Genomic DNA, 10,887 nt, shown 5'->3' on the forward strand with positions numbered 1-10,887 from the left:
CTGGACAGCATCACCAGCCGGGCAGACCTGAGAGCCGGGGGTGCTGGTGGAAGACCCAGGACTGAAGAGGGTTTGAAGTCTGGCCTCTGCCTGCAGTGTTCAGCCCTCACCCCGACCCCAGACTCCAGAGCAGTGCTCCCTCACCCCACACACTAACCATCTCCAAGCATGGCTGGGCCCGGGACCGCCCAGACCCCTCCACAGAGTCAATCAGGCGAGGACCAGGCTGTGGTGGACAGGAAGGGCAGAGGGCCGGGGACATCCTGCTCAGCCACAGAGCCTGAGCAGAGAGCCCTGAGTCTTTGGCCTCAGAGGTTCCTACCAGGCCAGTCCTGCAGGGGCCAGCACAGCTGCCCACAGCCAGCGGCATGGGGAGGGGGCCGGGGGCCAGGTCTGCAGTAGGGGTGAGTGCCCCTTCTGGAGCGCGCAGCCAGTGGGACAGCCTGCAGGGTGAAGGCACCCTGCTCCAGGGGCCAGGCTCTCCTGCAGAGACCCTCCCTCTCATGGCCCCTAGCTGCAGGAGGTGGACAGCTGGAGGAAGGCTTCCCTCCACGGGCACTTCCCAGCCAGAGCAGCCCCGCGGAAGGCCAGGAGGAGCCACAGGTGAAGCCACAGGTGCTGGTCCCCCCCCCCCCCCCCCCCGCTCTGCACCTTGGAAGGCAGCAACAGCCGGCAGCATGCCCTCTCCTTCCCAAAGATGTAAAACTGGCCGCTCCTGGGGATTCTGAGGGCCGTGAGGGTGGGCGGTCGGAGGCACCTCCCCAAGCCTGCACTGCACACCACCTTCCTCCTTGCAGACCACTCACAGACCCAAGTTTCACTCCACCTGTGGCCTCTCCACTGGATGGCCCTTCAGCCCTGGGGTCAGCTGTCAAACCCCAAGATCCTTCCTGCCCTCCATTCCACCAGGACGGCGAGACCCCCTGGTGGGGCCTCACCCTCTGCCCTGTAACCTCCCAGCAGACAGACCTGCCCTGGCCAGGACACCACAGGCTTCACCTGCCCCCCCCCCGCCCTCCTGTCCCCGCGGTGGCGGTGGGGCTCCTCTCGCTGGTGGTCACCGCCTGGTCTTCCCGCTGTCTCGGCCCTCGGCCCAGCCGGACCTTCCTCCCCAGTGGCCCCGGCCCCGGTCGCCCAACGCCCGCGGCCACTGTCATGCCGGCGGCTCGGAGCTGGGACGTGGCCGCACACAGCCGCCTCCAAAGCGTGCCCGCACTGCCGCTGGCCAGCCCCTGCGGCGGGACCCGCCCCGTGCGGCCCGGCGTGGCCGCCGCTCCGCGCTCTCTCCCCGGAGCCCCAGGCGCAGAGCGGAGGCGTCGTCTGCCACGCCCGCCGCACGTGGCCGCGTTCACGGCAGCGCGCGAGGGCTTTGGCCGTCGGGCCCGCCCTGCGGACGCCGGAGGTCCTCGGCCGCCTCGCCGGACCGCCGCGCCCCGCGCGCGCCCCTCGCCCGCCGCCGCGCCGCGCCTACAACTCCCAGGGTGCACCGCGCGCGCCTGCGGGCCCCGCCCACGCCGGCCGCGGGCTACAAATGGGCGCGCGCGCGGCCTGCCCGGCAGGCGCGCGCGGTCTGAGGCGGCGGTGCCGCGGGTCGTCGCCGGAAGCGCGCGACGCGGGCGGGCTACGGCGGCCGGCAGGGGGCGGCGGCGGCCGTTGCCGAGGGTCCGGAGGCGGGGCCGCGGGCCGCGGGCGCTGCGAGCCCGGAGGGCCAGGACGAGGGGGCCGCGGGGTGCGGGCGGAGGCCATGGGCGACCGCGGCGGCGCGGGCGGCTCCCGGCGCCGGAGGACCGGTTCGCGGGCCTCGGGCCAGGCCGGCGGCGGGCCTGCGGCGGCGGAAGAGGAGGTGCGGAACGGGGCGGCGGGCCCGGACGTGGGCGCCGCGGGAGACACGCCGGCCCCGGACAAGGACGCGGACGCCGACGTGGGCGACGGCCACTGGGAGCTGAGGTAGCCGAGCGCCCGGCCCCAGCCCGCGCGGGCGCCCCGCGGGGGAGGGTCACCTGCCAAGGTCACCAGGTGGCCGGCCAGGTGGCGCGGAGCGCATCCTCCGGTGCGGGGCCGTGGAGGGGCCTCGCGCTTGGCTCCCCCCGCCCCCGAGGCTGGAGCCGCAGCTGCCGGGATGGGGGCGTCTCGGGGCTGCGGGAGGGGGCCCTGCCCTGAGGGGCGCGCGTCCTGCCGAGGGCCGGGAGGACCGGCCGGCCCAGGCGCTGGCCCTTGGCGCTGCCGTCCTGTGGCCCGGGGTCCTCGGGGCAGCCGAGGGGCCAGGAGGAAGTGGGCGCTGCGAGCCTGCCCGTGGGGTGCTCACGGCTCACGGGGAGATAAGATAACCCGCGGAGCAGTGTGGACAAAGGTCGCCCAGGCGGCCACGAAGGCGCTGGGGGGGAGGTGGGGCCTCCCGAGAGGGGTGCAGCTTCCCCTGGGCAGGGCCTGCCCGGAGGGGGGGTGTGGGTTCTGTGGAGGGGCGGCTGCGGGGCCTCTGTGTGAGATGGGGGCCCCTGGGCCTGGCAGGGGGAGCAGCCGCGTCCAGCTTGGCACTGGCCAGTGAGCCTTTCCTGTGTGTCCTGGTGTGGGCTGGGGGCAAGGCGAGTGCGAGAGCCAGCAGAGCCCGGGTCCCTGTCCCCCAGTCTGGTCTCCCCGGGAAGAGCTGGGCCCTGCTGGGGAAGGCGCTGCTCCTGGGTTCCCAGCACCTGTGTCTCCGTGCCTGTCGCTCAGAGCTGGGGGTGACCTGTGTCTCTGTGCCTGTCGCTCAGACCTGGGGGTGACCTGTGTCTCTGTGCCTGTCGCTGAGACCTGGGGGTGACCTGTGTCTCTGTGCCTGCCCCTCAGACCTGGGGGTGCACCGTGGCTCTGTGCCTGTCGCTCAGAGCTGGGGGTGACCTGTGTCTCTGTGCCTGCCCCTCAGACCTGGGGGTGCACCGTGGCTCTGTGCCTGTCGCTCAGAGCTGGGGGTGACCTGTGTCTCCGTGCCTGTCGCTCAGAGCTGGGGGTGCACCGTGGCTCTGTGCCTGCCCCTCAGACCTGGGGGTGCACCGTGGCTCTGTGCCTGTCGCTCAGACCTGGGGGTGCACTGTGGCTCCCTGTGCCTGTCGCTCAGACCTGGGGGTGCACCGTGGCTCTGTGCCTGTCGCTCAGACCTGGGGGTGCACGGGGCTCCTGTGCCTGCCCCTCAGACCTGGGGGTGCACGTGGCTCTGTGCCTGTCGCTCAGACCTGGGGGTGCACCGTGGCTCTGTGCCTGTCGCTCAGACCTGGGGGTGCACGGGGCTCCCTGTGCCTGTCGCTCAGAGCTGGGGGTGACCTGTGTCTCCGTGCCTGTCGCTCAGAGCTGGGGGTGACCTGTGTCTCTGTGCCTGTCGCTCAGAGCTGGGGGTGCACTGTGGCTCTGTGCCTGTCGCTCAGACCTGGGGGTGCACTGTGGCTCCGTGCCTGTCGCTCAGACCTGGGGGTGACCTGTGTCTCTGTGCCTGTCGCTCAGACCTGGGGGTGCACCGTGGCTCTGTGCCTGTCGCTCAGACCTGGGGGTGACCTGTGTCTCTGTGCCTGTCGCTCAGAGCTGGGGGTGCACCGTGGCTCTGTGCCTGTCGCTCAGACCTGGGGGTGCACCGTGGCTCTGTGCCTGTCGCTCAGACCTGGGGGTGACCTGTGTCTCTGTGCCTGTCGCTCAGATCGGGGTGCACGGGGCTCCTGTGCCTGCCCCTCAGACCTGGGGGTGCACGTGGCTCTGTGCCTGTCGCTCAGACCTGGGGGTGCACCGTGGCTCTGTGCCTGTCGCTCAGACCTGGGGGTGACCTGTGTCTCTGTGCCTGTCGCTCAGAGCTGGGGGTGCACCGTGGCTCTGTGCCTGTCGCTCAGACCTGGGGGTGACCTGTGTCTCTGTGCCTGTCGCTCAGAGCTGGGGGTGCACCGTGGCTCTGTGCCTGTCGCTCAGACCTGGGGGTGCACCGTGGCTCTGTGCCTGTCGCTCAGACCTGGGGGTGACCTGTGTCTCTGTGCCTGTCGCTCAGATCGGGGTGCACGGGGCTCCTGTGCCTGCCCCTCAGACCTGGGGGTGCACGGGGCTCCTGTGCCTGCCCCTCAGACCTGGGGGTGCACTGTGGCTCTGTGCCTGTCGCTCAGACCTGGGGGTGCCTGGGGCTCCGCGTGCCTGTCGCTCAGAGCTGGGGGTGCAACGTGGCTCCGTGTGCCTGTCGCTCAGACCTGGGGGTGCCTGGGGCTCCGCGTGCCTCTCAGACCCAGACTTAGGGGTGCACCGTGGCTCTGTGCCTGCCCCTCAGACCTGGGGGTGCACTGTGGCTCCCTGTGCCTGTCGCTCAGACCTGGGGGTGCCTGGGGCTCCGCGTGCCTGTCGCTCAGGGCTGGGCTGCACTGGGGGTCGGGGCTGCTGGCAGGGCAGCTCTTGCTCTGTGGCCTTAGCTCACCGTCTGTGTCCCTTCTCTCCCGGGCCTGGGGCTGCTCTTCCTCTCTCCCTTCCTCATTGCTCCGCGAGCACCTGCCTCTCCTCTCCACTTCCTGCTCTCCTTGGCCTGGGCGGCCCGGTCAGGTGCTGGGCATGAGCTCACTTCTGCCCTGTGGCAAGGTGAGAGCACCCTTCCTGCTCAGCCTGTGGCCTTCCAGGCTCCGCAGCCCCGCGGGTCCCTGGGGTGCTGTCTTTGGGAGTTCTGTCTGAGGTGCAGTGAGCCCCATGCTCCAGGGGTCAGAGTGGAGGCAGTGCTGTGGGTGGCAGCAGGGGGAGCTGGCCCTCTGCGCCGTCCTCGCTCTGCTTGGCCCTGGGGCTGGACCGTGTGGTCTGCAGGTGAGGCCCGACTTGGAAGCAGAGCTGTGTGTGTGCCTGCCGCCTGTGCTGCCTGGGCGGGGGAGTGGGTGTGGCACAGCAGCACAAAAGCCCGGGCAGGCTGTCCAGTGGGTGAGAGGGTGGGAAAGATGGCTCTGCACAGCTGGCCCGGGCCGCGTCTCCCTGCCAGTCGTCCCTGTGGCTTGCCCTCTAGCCCATTTGCCGCTGGCTGCACCGGCAACCCTGCAGCTCTGTGGACGCTGGGGACAGGGCCTCGGGCATGTCGGGGGGGTGGGAGGGCAGCCAGGCTGAGAATGGAGGGGTGCTAGGGGCAGGGCTGGTGAGGACCCCTGGAGGGGCCTGAGGCGTGTGCAGGGGTGGCTCGGGGAGGGCCCAGCAAGCGCAGCAGGGGTGACGTGGGAGTTTGTCACTTTGTCACGCTCCCCATTCCTGTGTTCGTGCTGGAGATGGCCACAGTCATCTCGGTGGTGGTCGCGGTGTGGAACAGCCGTAGTCAGGAGTGGTGCAGGAAGTTCGGTGGGCGCACACATGAGTGTGAGGGCGGAGGCTGCCCTGCCCAGCCCCTGCTGCTGGGCTCTGGGGGCGGGGCTCAGGTGCTGAAGGAGCTGGTGTGTGCAGGGGAAGCCCAGGCCCAGCTGCCTGCCCTGGTGCTGCAACCCGAGGTGGTCAGATGGGTGTGCCATCTCTGTACCGCTGGGGGCCAGGGTGGGCACAGGGCTGTGTGGAGGGGGGCGCCTGGAGGCAGCAGTACCGGGTGCTTGTGGGAGGGCGGGGGAGGAGGGGAGGCCGTGTGGCCTCTCTTACAAAACCCGGGCCTTGCTCAACGTGGCCCGGGGCTGCCTGCAGGGAGAGTGGGGTGTAGCTGCTGCGGCTCTGAGCTTGCCAGGGGCTGGGTCAGGACCTTGCCCCAGCCACACAAGTGGCCTCTGTTGGGCCAGGTGTCCACCCCGGCACTGATGGAGGCCTTCACTGGGGGCCTGCCCCGTGGTCAGGGAGAGGACACGTAAGCACATGGGGTGGTGCTCCTGCCTCCAGGAAGCTGCGTGTCAAGCTGGGCGCTGGGCTGGCCCTTGCCTCAGTCCCAACGTGTGGCCGAGTGGGGAGGTTTTGTTGGCACGTTGGGCCAGCTGAGCGGGGTGGACTTGAGCCTCAGCCTCCTGTCCCTACAGTGCTAAGTGGTGCCAGGTGAGCCTGCAGACCCCCAGAGTGGACTTCTGTGGCCCGAGTGCCCCTGGAGAGCGAGGTGTAGCCTCCTGCTTTCGGGCACCCAAGGGCACGGAAGCCTGGGCAGCCCGGGACAGGTGCCTGGGCCTCTGCCCGTGACCTGCTCTTTCCTGCTGCCTGCAGGGCGGGCCTCCAAGAGCTTCGCCGCCGCCTGCCCTGTGGCTGCGGGGTGGGCTCGCTAGCTTCTCTGCCCATCTGAAATGGGCTGTGGGGGGTGGGGGTGGATCACGGTGTGGGGCCCTGCCCTGCCCCCGTGGCTCACCAGGTGCCTGGTGCTCTGCCAGATGCCATCGCCTGCAGGACTCGCTGTTCAGCTCTGACAGTGGCTTCAGCAACTACCGCGGCATCCTGAACTGGTGTGTGGTGATGCTGGTGAGTAGGGCCGGCTGGCGTCCGCCTGAGCGTAGGCTGTGCCCCCAGGTGCTGGACCGTGGGTTGGGGCACGTGAGACACTGAAGCTGCCCTGAGGAGGCTGGGGCAGTGGGGGCCACACAGGGGTAGTCCCTGCAGTGACCAGAGGGGCTCACGCTGGGCAGGAGGGAGGGCGAGCAGTGTGCCCAGGGCTCCAGGCCTCTGTGCTGTGAACTGCCCCTGAGGGCCCAAGGGTCCCTTGTGGCCGCCTGGGCTGGTGTGGGCTTTCAGGGTAAGAGGGGACGGCCAGGCGGCACTCTGGGCCACAAGGCCTCTCTGGGAGCTGGTGGATGTCCCTGTGCCTTGCCGTGTGACCCTCGGGGGTGGAAGCCCTGCGGGCCTCCTGGCCAGCCTCTCTCTTCTTTGGGTCACAGGAGTTTGTAGGGAGCAACTGATGGACACCTGTACTACATACCAGACCTGATGCACGCCAGAGGCATTGGAGTCCGAGCTCAAAGGGGCAGCCTGCGGGGCAGGTCGGGGCGCACAGGCCTGTCTGGGACCAGTGGCTACCGCACACTGCAGTCCTCACCTGGAAGAGCTCTTGGGCCTCTGTGACTGCTCTGCGCATGCCCACACGCCCTGCCAGTTGTCCTGGGAGGGTCCCAGCATCCTCGGCCCAGAGATGGCCTGATGGTTGAGAAGCTGGCCAGGCAGGGGGCAGGAAGCCCAGTGCAGCCTGGCTTCCAGAGATGATGTGTCCATTCTGGCCGGGCTGGCTCTCAAGCCCTGAGCAGGGGCTCTGGGGTAGCCTGGGCAGCACTGTCTGCGCTCCTGGAACACCTGGGACCCTCTTTTTTTTTTTTTTTAAAGATTTATTTATTTGAAAGAGTAACAGAGAGAAGGAGAGGCAGAGAGAGAGAGAGAGAGAGAGGTCTTCCATCCGATGGTTTACTCCCCAGTTGGCTGCAACAGCTGGAGCTGTGCTGATCTGAAGCCAGGAGCCGGGAGCTTCTTCCAGGTCTCCCACGCGGGTGCAGGGGCCCAAGCACTCAGGCCACCTTCTACTGCTTTCCCAGGCCACAGCAGAGAGCTGGATCGGAAGTGGAGCAGCTGGGACTTGAACTGGTGCCCATATGGGATGCCAGCGCTGCAGGTGGTGGCTTTACCTGCTGTGCCCCAGCGCCGGCCCCTTGTGGCCTGGCGCATCTGCATACAGCTCGGGCTCCTGCCTTCCGTGGGCCCCCCAGGCAGGGCCCCCTCCCCACAGCACGTGTGGCTCCTCCACAGTCCTTGTCAGTTCTGTTGTGCAGAGTTGAGCTCTGGGCAGACAGGTCAGTGGCATCAGGGCCCGGCTTGCCAGAGTACCTGTGAGAGGGTTCAAGGGAGGCCGGGCCCTGGCCCCAGGCTTGAGCCTGGAGTCTCTGCTGTGGTTCAGGTCTTAGAAGCCACACTGGGGCTCGGAGAGCTCTGGGCCCAGTGCCCTGCGCCTCATAGCTCTGGCCAGTATCTTTCTCCCACCCCCAGGACTGCACCTCCCTGCTGCAGTCTCCTGCCACAGGCTGGACACTCGGGATTGGCCTGGCTGGTGGGCAGGCTGTGGCGGGTGGTCACTGTGCTGCCGGCCGTGGCTCCAGTCGGCTGGTGCCTGGTTCTGCGGTGGTTCTCGTGGCGTCTTCTCTGCCCCCGTGGTGGAGTGGGTTGGGGTGAGGTGGGTAGTGGGCCCCAGAGCGTGGCACAGAGGCCAGAGAGGAGCCAGGCTGCTGCCCAGGAGCGGGGAGGGCTGTCCTGTGTCAGGACTGCCCGCACTGGGCTCTCCTGTCTTTCAGATCCTGAGCAATGCACGGTTGTTCCTGGAAAACCTTATCAAGTGAGTACTCTTGCAGGCCCCCAGGCCGCCTCCTCACTGCCTGCTCAGGTTCCACCCCGGCCCAGGCCTCGCCCCCAGCTACTCAGGCCCCCGTCCCCTGCCCCCAGGTATGGCATCCTGGTGGACCCCATCCAGGTGGTGTCTTTGTTCCTGAAGGACCCCTACAGCTGGCCCGCCCCGTGCCTGGTCATTGGTGAGCTGGGCTCCAAGGAGGGCCTCGGGCGGGGACTGGGCCCACCGTGCCCTGAACCCGCCCTGTGGTGCTTCTGTCCTCAGTGGCCAATGTCTTTGCTGTGGCTGCGTTCCAGGTTGAGAAACGCCTGGCAGTGGTAAGCAGGGCCTGTCCTCTCCTCCCACGGCCCTTGGCACTCGGCCTTTGGTGTGGCACTCCTCACTGGCCGGCCAGCCCTCTCCTAGAGGCAGCTCTGGCTGAGCGCGCCGTCTCCACCCCAGGGTGCCCTGACGGAGCCCGTGGGGCTGCTGCTGCATGTGGCCAACCTGGCCACCGTTCTCTGCTTCCCTGCGGCTGTGGCCTTACTGGTGGAGTCCATCACCCCAGGTGCGCCTGCCCCGCCCGGCTCGGGCCAGCCTCGCTCCGGAGTCGCCTCTGGCACCGGACTGAGCCTGCCTCTCTACAGTGGGCTCTGTGCTGGCGCTGTCGGTGCACACCATCCTCTTCCTCAAGCTCTTCTCCTACCGAGATGTGAACCTGTGGTGCCGCCAGCGCAGGGCCAAGGCTGGTGAGGGCTGTGGGGGGCGGGGCTGCCCGCGGGGGCGGGGGCGGGGGCTGGGGCTGGGGCTGGGCAGCCATGGCCTACTCTGGCCTGTTTGCAGTCTCTGCAGGGAAGGCCATTGGGGCCGCAGACCAGTGCACCGTGAGCTACCCCGACAACCTGACTTACCGCGGTGAGGGCCTGGGGGCGGTGGGGCCTGGGTGGGGCCTGGCCAGGGTGGGGCCAGGCCTGTGAGGGTGCCAGCCCCCGCCTCCCCCTTTCACCCCAGATCTCTACTACTTCCTTTTCGCCCCCACTCTGTGTTATGAGCTCAACTTCCCCCGCTCCCCACGCATCCGGAAGCGCTTTCTGCTGCGCCGGCTCCTGGAGATGGTGAGGCGGGGGGCAGGGTGGCTCCCCGGGCTGGCAGACCCCCTGGACTGGGGCTCAGGCACTGTCTGGTTCCTCCTCCAGCTCTTCTTCACGCAGCTGCAGGTGGGGCTGATCCAGCAGGTATGTGGGCCTGGGCGTGGGGGGCGGGGGCCCAGCCAGCCTGAGCTGACCTTGTGTCTCCCTTTGCAGTGGATGGTCCCCACCATCCAGAACTCCATGAAGCCCTTCAAGGTGAGTGGCAGGCTCCGGGGGCTGGGGTGGGGCTGGGGTGGGGGTGGCGCGTGCTGAGGGAGCCGCTCTCCTGGCAGGACATGGATTACTCCCGCATCGTTGAACGGCTGCTTAAGCTGGCGGTGAGTGGGGTGTGTGGGGCGGGTGGGGGGCAGGTGGGCGTTCTGGAGCCTGGAGCCCCTTCTCCCTGCAGGTCCCCAACCACCTCATCTGGCTCATCTTCTTCTACTGGCTCTTCCATTCCTGCCTCAACGCCGTGGGGGAGCTCATGCGATTTGGAGACCGACAGTTCTACCGGGACTGGTGGTGGGTGGCCTTGGGGTGGCCCTGGGGGTGGGACTTGGGGGCTACACGTGCTCCAGGAGCCTCGTTCTCACCTCCAGGAACTCGGAGTCTGTCACCTACTTCTGGCAGAATTGGAACATCCCAGTGCACAAGTGGTGCAGCAGGTAGCTGGGCCCGGGCATGGGGGCAGGCTCGGACCCCATCCCCACCCCCGTCCCACGGCCTCCTTCCCTGCAGGCATTTCTACAAACCAATGCTCCGGCGGGGCAGCAGCAGGTGGGTGGCCAGGACGGGGGTGTTCCTGGCCTCGGCCTTCTTCCACGAGGTCAGTGCTCCTCCGGGTGCCCCGCCTCAGCCCTGGGCCGGGGTCTGGCACTGGCAGACACTGACGTCCTCCTTCCCTACCCAGTACCTGGTGAGCATCCCCCTGCGCATGTTCCGCCTCTGGGCGTTCACCGGCATGATGGCACAGGTGAGCTCCCTCCAGCCCACGTTCCTTCTGGGACCTGGAACAGCCAGCCCTGGGGCCGTGTCCCCGTGACACAGCCCTTGTGTCCCCAGGTCCCGCTGGCCTGGATTGTGGGCCGTTTCTTCCGGGGCAACTATGGCAACGCGGCCGTGTGGCTGACGCTCATCATCGGGCAGCCGGTGGCCGTCCTCATGTACGTCCATGACTACTATGTGCTCAACCACGAGGCCCCGAGCGCCGGGGCCTGAGGGTTCCCAGGACCCAGCCTCTCCTCACTGTCCACAACCAGAGCTCGCCTGCCCTGCCTGGGCCTCAAGTGCCGGGAGGGGCCGCCTGCCCGCCCCTCCTGCCCTGGGAAGGCTTCTGCCCCCATGGGGCCTCCTCGGCTGCCCTCAAGGTTAGGGTAGCTGCCCTGGCCCAGGTGGTCAATAAAGTGCTGCCCACAGTGACCTCTGCCTGCTGGGGTTGGGGATGTGGCCAGGGCTGCTGCTGGACAGAGGGAGGTGGGTCCCACTTCCCGCTGCAGCCACCTGGAGTGTCCACATGGGCGTGGGTGGAAG

At 68.4% G+C, this 10,887-nt stretch overlaps 1 protein-coding gene across 1 annotated transcript; it reads left to right on the top strand.

Moving 5' to 3' along the window:
- Positions 1–1,744: 1,744 nt before the first annotated feature.
- Positions 1,745–10,776, top strand: DGAT1 (diacylglycerol O-acyltransferase 1). The gene is made up of 17 exons (XM_062187856.1): positions 1,745–1,947; positions 6,300–6,387; positions 8,196–8,236; positions 8,344–8,429; positions 8,513–8,565; positions 8,690–8,795; positions 8,875–8,976; positions 9,071–9,142; positions 9,239–9,342; positions 9,424–9,462; positions 9,532–9,573; positions 9,651–9,695; positions 9,767–9,879; positions 9,957–10,022; positions 10,096–10,183; positions 10,268–10,330; positions 10,420–10,776. The coding sequence occupies exons 1-17, from the start codon at positions 1,745–1,747 to the stop codon at positions 10,573–10,575; spliced, it is 1,467 nt and encodes a 488-aa protein (XP_062043840.1). The 3' UTR covers positions 10,576–10,776.
- Positions 10,777–10,887: the final 111 nt, after the last annotated feature.

This window comes from Lepus europaeus, chromosome 4 (assembly GCF_033115175.1).
Source record: "Lepus europaeus isolate LE1 chromosome 4, mLepTim1.pri, whole genome shotgun sequence".
Lineage (NCBI taxonomy): Eukaryota > Metazoa > Chordata > Mammalia > Lagomorpha > Leporidae > Lepus > Lepus europaeus.

Coding starts and splice junctions, on each gene's coding strand:
- DGAT1 (XM_062187856.1), top strand. CDS start 1,745: ATGGGCGACCGCGGCGGCGCGGGCGGCTCCCGGCGCCGGAGGACCGGT. Junction 9,463..9,531: donor AGGTGGGGCTGATCCAGCAG/GTATGTGGGCCT, acceptor CTCCCTTTGCAG/TGGATGGTCCCCACCATCCA. Junction 10,023..10,095: donor GTGCACAAGTGGTGCAGCAG/GTAGCTGGGCCC, acceptor CCTTCCCTGCAG/GCATTTCTACAAACCAATGC.